General features: G+C 32.3%; 1 protein-coding gene across 1 annotated transcript; it reads right to left on the reverse strand.

Moving 5' to 3' along the window:
• Positions 1 to 1,112: 1,112 nt before the first annotated feature.
• On the reverse strand, positions 1,113 to 4,227 carry LOC149798833 (transient receptor potential cation channel subfamily M member 2-like). Its single transcript, XM_089958094.1, has 4 exons — positions 4,123 to 4,227; positions 3,494 to 3,674; positions 2,620 to 2,780; positions 1,113 to 1,310 (listed from the first exon to the last, which is right to left on the reverse strand). Exons 1-4 carry the CDS (start codon positions 4,225 to 4,227, stop codon positions 1,113 to 1,115), a joined length of 645 nt encoding a protein of 214 aa, XP_089814220.1.
• Between the last annotated feature and the right edge of the window lie 4,237 nt (positions 4,228 to 8,464).

The following is an 8,464-nucleotide window of genomic DNA, read 5'->3' on the forward strand; positions in this document are numbered from 1 at the left end:
ATGGTGAGGTTCCAGATTAGGTGGTCATATTAATAATAATAATAATAATAATAATAATAATAATAATAATAATAATGTAAATGTATTAATGCGCCTAGTCTTTAGAAACCCTAAGAGCTTTAAAAAAGTAGATAACGCATAAACAATATTTACAACGAGAATATTACAAAAACAAACACCATGAAATTACAATAAAAAAAATGGTTGACAATAATTAAGAAAATAAACTGAAGTCTTTAAGTCTGTTCTTCCTTTCGAAATTTATGGTTTTTAAGAGTACTCTTCAATGACATCACAGTCTCCTTGTGTCTAAGGTCTATGTAAAATTCTTTGCACGTAGCTGGGACCTCACGCGCAAAGGAACCTTGACCGTATTTCTTCGTCTTAACAGTGGAAACAATTTTAATATGAGTATCGGAAGAGAATCGTACGTTTCGAGATGGGGCATACACATGAGTAAGGTCAGATATGTATATTTGACTAGAGCCAGTAAACGAAATAATAATAATAATAATAATAATAATAATAATAATAATGTATGTGTGTGATTTGGATGTCTGCAGTGTGACAGTTTATAGTTATGTCTAGCACTTGGGCATCACATCGCAGACACGTAGCATGATGTCCCACCCAGTCACATTATCCTGATACCAGGCCAACCAGTCCTAACACTAACCTCTTAATGCTGAGCGCCAAACGAGGCATTTGTTAGTACCATTTTTGTAAGTCTTTGGTATGACTCGGCCGGGGATCGAACCCACGACCTTCCGCATCTGAGGAAAACGCTCTAACCACTAGACCACCAGGTCATAACTGCTTGTGTAGAAAGTGTAGCAGTGACATGTGTATATAATGTGCTGGAAGATCGGCTTGCGCTAGAATTTAAGATTGCTTTTCCACGATCACCCAATTAGAATTTTGCCCTTCAAAAGTAATGTTATTTATGATTGGTTAAATCAAGAGGACAAACTGAAACTCAAGGCAAAGAGTTTCATGATTTCCATATCATGGTTTTTATATTCATTAGTAAAGTCCAAATGTGTCATTGCATTATGAGCATCACTATTTACAAGTGGACATTAATAATAGACGGGAAAATATAAAATATAATGCTAACCTGCATTATCATCGCCTTTGTTAAATTGGTTTTTAGATATTGTCCGTTCTAGTTTAGCCCTGAAAGAGATCTCAGTGTTATACACGTGCTCAGTCCCATCATCTATCAGTATAAAGTGACTGTGATTTGGATCCAGGAAACTCTCCTTTTCATTCCATTCTTCTACATAACGGTATTCTGCTGGCCAGGACCCCTATACAAAAACAGAAATTCACAAGGTATGAAAACAAACTTTGTACAGACATTTGTTATAATATTTTTTCTGAATTTATCTCCATGTCATCCAACGTTTTGTTTATAAGATTTTAATATTTCAATTTCCATTTGAGGAATATTGAATTGGTGGGTCTTCCCTGGATCATAATGTATTGGGGTGCATAGAAAACGATTTAAACCCCACAATTAACCCTTCATGATATGACAAGGAAGGAAGCCAAATACATTTGTTGATAAAAAAAAACCTATTGCTACATTGTTCACTGAGTTTTTAAATTTGAAATTTGTGGGAAGCATAAAATCCTTCAAAAGATGGATTCATTGAAGTTTTAGAAGACAGCATCACTTAGTGAATGGAACTGTAAATTTGGAATTAAAATGTTCTGAGTTTCAGTCCACACAAGTCAATGATGCATGACCTTCAGCTAGGATTTCAAACCTGTCAATCAGGCTGTAGACTAGTTATGGTAGGCTGTGTGTAAGAGTCTATACGTGTGTAATCTGTAATGACCATTAGTTTATACAGGTCTGTTCAAACTGAGCAGATTATACAATGTTTTCGCTAGAAAATGAACCTGGGTGCACGTGTTTGCACATAATAAGTGTATTTTTTTGTCAAATGGAAAAAATAAATGCTGCACCAAAATACAGATAAGCCAACCTTCAGTGTGGTATGTTTTTGATCATAATTCCCCTAAATTACAGGCACATATAATAAACCGGATCAGTAATCAGACGGTTTGTGCCAAGAATCATTCAATGAAATCCCTATGAGTAAAAACTATGTGTAATTTCCTCTATTCAATATTTGTTTCCTTAATTTTGGTACACATTTAACACCATTCTTACATCTGAGCAATATTTTAATTTTTGTAAGTAGTTCAATGTCCAGAGGGTATAATGATATAATGCACACAAAAATTACATGGGGCAAAGGCCGGTGATGAGACCTAAGTTGGTGGTCTGGGTAGACGTGAACATATTTATCTAAGCTTTAATAGCACATCAGTTCAATACTGGCTATATTTATAATGATGGCACATAAATACGCGTCTTTGTTTCTATCTATCTATCTATCTATCTATCTATCTATATATATATATATATATATATATATATATATATATATATATATATATATATATATGTATATGTATATATATATATAAATATATATATATATATATATATATATATATATATATATATATATATATATATATATATATATATATCCTTTACACAAATTGTAGTAGGGCAGAGAAATGCTTTCTGAATTATCAAACCTGTTCGGTCACCAGAACCTCTCGCTTCTGAATTACTCCCCATGGAATTATGCCTATTATGGCACATTTCGAATTTGTATTGGTCAGGCCATAATATTCTGCTGCCTTCCCAACATAGCTTGACACACCAGTATAGGTGCCTCCAGTTACAATCCAGGCACCTGAAAAAGGTAAGGATTGTGTTATACGATATATAATATAAACGTAGCACGGTGCATAAGCTAAATTGCATGCAAGGATGAACAGATTATAAACATTGTGTTAGCAGAAATAAAGAACATTCTAATTGACAGTGTAGCACATATGGCTGATAATATAATTACCCCAGATGAAATTTGTTTAACTTATTTGTCAGTTCAGATGCAGGAATAATTATTTATACAGCATAAGTTCATAACTTCTTGCAAGCGGAAAACTCTGATATAACTTGAGTCGCTTTATTACCTGTTGGCTTTACTTGATAAAAGAGATTGCGATTAGGGCAAGCTCTATGAAAGAAAGAAATACTTTGATAATAGTTTTATCTATTGAAAAGAAATGCTTGGAAAGTAAAATATAAAAACATATTCAAGCACCAAAACCTTGTAAGTAACAACAACAAAACTGGCGACTCTACAAGTTGGACATCCCTTTTCTCATTTTACCACCACCACTACCACCCACCAACTCGATATTTCATTAATTTCACATATGTAACACACAAATCTCATAAATTCGTAACCATTATATTTCAGTGAAACAGAACAAGTTGACAATGAGAAGAATGTTTTAGAAAAGTATGCTATATAAATCCAACCCATTAGGATTAAAGAAATACCTGCCTTAAGGTGAAACAACGTGAATTTAAAAAAAAAAAATAATGTATAACCCCAACCCGTGCTATTCGCTGCCTTGAAAAGCTCGTATTGGAATGCATCTAGTAATTCAAGATCTATGTTGCAGTTGTCAGCACCACCAGTCACAGAAATAAGTAAGCTTGGCTTTTGCATTTTCCACTCTTCTGTCATAAGCTTAAAGATTGTGGATGTATCTGTCTTACTGTCAACTCGGACAAACTGAAAAATTGAACAAGATAAAATATCTGGTGTTGCGCTTATCTTTTTTGTTTATATCTCAATCTAGTTGTAAGCTGTTCACCATAGTCAAGTCTGCTAAACTATCAGATCTCTTTTACTGCTAAATATACCGCGTAATTTGTAAACAATTTTAAATTATACTCATAATTATGTTCTAATTACCAATACTTTAATAGGCTATATATCAATGAATTGTTTCAAATATCGGACTGATTTGAAAAACATAAATGTTTTAAAAGTGAAGAACTTATATATATATATATATATATATATATATATATATATATATATATATATATATATATATATATATATTGTGTGTGTGTGTGTGTTTATCTTTAGCTTCATACTTAGCTATTTAAGTCGTATGATCTAGCATGTACAGGTAAGAACAGTGGAAACATAAAGGGCATACACTATATCTTACCTCTGCAGTATTTGCATCATTTCCATCAGTTCCCGGAAAATCGATAAATTTAATCCGCCCAGAGGCAGCGGTTGTTACAGTGTATTCATTTCCTGAAACGTTCATGTTTAACTCTGCAGAAGGGATCTTCACTTCTTGGCTTATCGTACTTATGGGATTGTTTGCATTTGTTCTATTTCTCTGAAGAAAAAAAATGTTACCCATTATTTATTGTGACATATTAATTGGTGGCATCGAACGTTTAAAACCACACATATGTATGTATGTATGTATGTATGTATGTACATATAAATTTGATTTAAATTCAAAATAGATCATGTAAATTGTAATGCCAATAGTCAATTGTGATTAATTTAAGGTGGAACTAATTAGAATACCACTGTATAATACATCAATTAGCGCTGTAAATTTATACGTAACAGTGTTCAGATGCAACCCATAAATATTGTCATGTAATGTTTACGTAATTTGTGTCATGGTTACATGTGGTGAACAAGACATTTCAAAGTCTCAGCTTGTTAATGAATTAACTGTTTTCAAAAACTATAATTTATCAGTTTTCCAGGACATTCTGTTGCATCGTATGTCAAGTGATAGTTTGTAAATAAGGAGACTAGTGGTGTGTGTGATTTGGATTTTTAATGTAACTTTAACAATTTGTCAGTCATTTTGCAACGATGTATGCAGTGTGACTGTTTATAGTTATGTCTAGCACTGGGGCATCATGCCGTAGACATGTAACATGATGTCCTACCCATTCACATTATCCTGACACCTCCCGCATCCGAGGCAGACGTTCTAATCACTAGGACACCGGAACGGTCAGGAGACTAGGTTACCACTTATTTATTCCTGCTTAACATCAGTCTTTCAGATTCGATGTTCAGAGCTGATACTTGTGTTCAGATATAATTGTATAATAATTATATTTATATCATTCATTTTAATTACAAAGTGATCATTGACTTTTTGGACTGAACCACTGCTTTGGGATCACTGAAGGCTCAATAAAATACATTTTGTATCATACCATTGTGACGAATAATGGTGTTTGGCACATCAGCATATTTAACATTATTTGAATTCATTGGGCACGTTATATACTTTGGACTTATGTAGAACATTTAGGATTATTTGGTATTTGATTCACAATAATCTGTCTTTTGAATTTTCAATTTTTATTCTAAGGAAATAATTTACTTTTAAAATCTTGACGGTTTCACTTCTTTCTATAAATTAGTCTAAGACCATAGAGTCACAACATTATGTTCAAAGTGATTTTCATGACTGCCATTACAGAATGTTATTTGAAAGATGGATATGGAGATATAATATTTATAATTTTAATTTCTCTGTTGAAAGCAAATGATAGAAAATCCAAAATTGGTACTTAGTCAATTCCGAAACCATTCTAAGAGTCACTGTAGGGCACCCAGCCTTAAGCAAAAGTGAATCTTAAAAGATTTAATTTTACTTGCTCTGGAAACCATGCCACATATTTAGGTTCAGAAATGCTAAGAAGTTTGCATCTTATGTTAATCAATTTGAAACGCAATTACATGAAAATTAATCAGTGATTACTGGTTGATATTGTTCATCTTGTTTTTATTAGTTACTATAAAATGACTTTAAACATCATAAAATGCTATCCATCTACCACCAGCTTTCAGCTTATTTTTGCTTAGCCCACTCTGAAGCTATGTGTGACGTATCGGTATTACTGAATAGTGTTAGTCTCAGGATAGTTAGTTGTGGTAGTCTCGATGTGGTTGTGGTTATGGTTATTAGCTTGTTTGCCTATAACGTGAGATGGTTATTTCACAGTCTGGCACCATAGCAAACTCAAAGTTTTAATGTAGCTGTATTTGATTCAAATTTTATTACATTTTCACAATAGGCAATAAGCTAAACATTTATAGAGGAAATATGTGTTTTTGCTGACAGTTCTGTGCTGATTAGTGTGTATGCTTATTTTGGGATTTGTCAGTTGTTGTTGATGATGAATGGTAAGAATAATTAAATGCCTTTAAGCGTCCATTTTATTTGTTCATTCATGAACTGTTCAGAAATTTTGCTTAATATTTAAGCAAATACTCAAATTCAACATCTATCTAAATATCTGTCACTTTGTTGAATAATTTGTCAAGTTTCTGAACAGTGCAGAAAGTGTTCAAACTGTATTCTTTTTCCCGGAAGTTTTAAGCAACTATCGAGAAGGAACTGTGTAAGCAACATTTGAGCATGAACACATGAAGAACGAGAATCAGTAAGTAAACTGAGCAAAGGTTAAATTAATGATTTTCCCAAGGCAGATGCTAGACATATCCACTGATGTGGCTCATGGAATCAGATGGTAGTTCAGACTTACGCTGCTACTAAAAATGATTATGTGGAAAGAAGTACGAACAATGTATATTCGATATTTTTGAAACAGCAGAGAAATCTAACTGTTGATCAAGAAATGAGATATAGACAAATGTCAGTCAGACTGTTGACTCAATACACAAGAGTATTGTTTTACGGTATAAAAGAACTGTTGGACAAAGTATTTACAAGCAGTGAATTTACAAATCAAGGAGGTAATGTCAGAGTCAATCTTATGTCTACCAAACTTTAGCTCTACATTATATACTTGAAATAAAGCTAACCTGTGTGACCTTAGAGCTGATTCAATTTATATTCTCAATATCAACAATGCGTTCTGAAACGAAGTGTTTGTAATGTTCCCGAGAGCACGCGCCTTTTAAAATATTTATAACTGTCATATGCAAGAGCAGCGGATTACCAAATTTGGGTCCTTAGATTGATCTCTTTCGAAATTCCTTTCAACGCTATTAATTAATTATGTGTCAGAATTATTACTTAAAGGTTTTATTTGTCTTTGTATCTTCAGTAATAGGTATCCTGTCAATATAATCATTTGACCTTTACTGAAAAGTCATTATGCGATGATTCTCGTTGTCAAATTTATCACATTATTTTGTTCATTGGGACTGTAAGTTAGAAAGGTGTGCAAATACTTATCAACCTATAGTAAAAGAAGTCATGTTTGTTGCCAGAATGACATCCTTCGTATAAGTGTGAATTCGTCAGTGCTTGGATATTTGTTGTTAAATTAATGTCAGATCGTTTGCATTAGTGATTTAGAACACATCAAATTTTTTTGACATATTCTTGTATATTCATTCTACACCAAGCACCAACATTGGATGGCTCATTTGTATAATTTGAATTAACTAAAAACAACATTAACGTTTGAAGGGCATCTGTAAAATTAAATCATATTATCTTTATTGCTTTTTAAGCAAATAGTCACTTAAAATATTTTCCATTTTGGCAAAGGACAGTAAACCTTAACACTGTTTATGACTTCATTGCTGCAATCAGTGAAATGTGCAATTATGCTGACATTGAAGTGTGCCTTCACTGAAAATATGGTGTTCATTCCATACAGCATTTTTCTCTCATATAATAAAGCCAGCTTTATTAATGAGCGACCAACATATTATGAACGTTTCGTATATGCAAATATTTTAATATATTTAGAGAAAGAGAACGTTTTCGCAGAAGAAAATTATATTTTGTACAAATTTTAATAATAAAAGCATGCATCAATTACAATTTAAAATATCACTTATAGCTTCTCCATCAATAAAAAGTTTAAAAGAAACGCCCATGTTACATTGAATATCCAAATATGTATGTTACTAGTGTGTTTATATAGGACATGTAAAGAGACAATATTTTGTAATTCATATGAAAGAAAAAGCTTAACTATGTCATTAATATTATTGGCTGCAATTGGAATGGTCATAACATCACAAGGTCAGGTTGTTTGCAGTGGTTATGTGAACTATACAGTTCTTCAATGGTGAACATAAAAAACTTAACATAAAAAAGTTGCTTTTAATTTTCATTTTTGAAAAGGTAGAAATTTCTTGTTCCGATTCAAAGATTTAGTTATTACAGTACTGGCTTTTATATTTTATTCGCGTCGGAAAGCAAGTTATCGCGGGTAAAATGGTGCAGAAGAATAAAAACCAAAATGTAGAATGAATTTAAAGTGTTGTTAAATCTTTAATTTCATGATAAATATAGATCTCGAACATCTTATTTGCTGCAGCCTATATAGCAGTGTAGATTTCATAAAGGTATTCAAATGAATAACCAATCTGGACATGTTCTAATGTTTTCATATCATTCAATCCATCCCTGCTTCTTACAATTGCAATATGGAAACATCAAGAGCATGTAAGATACAATTGATTCTAAATCGTTGGCACTACATTATTTCCATAATAATGAAGTATTTTTAACTTTAGCTACATTGTTATTATTTAGG

This window comes from Sinohyriopsis cumingii, chromosome 5 (genome assembly GCF_028554795.1).
Source record: "Sinohyriopsis cumingii isolate HCF-2022 chromosome 5, ASM2855479v2, whole genome shotgun sequence".
Lineage (NCBI taxonomy): Eukaryota > Metazoa > Mollusca > Bivalvia > Unionida > Unionidae > Sinohyriopsis > Sinohyriopsis cumingii.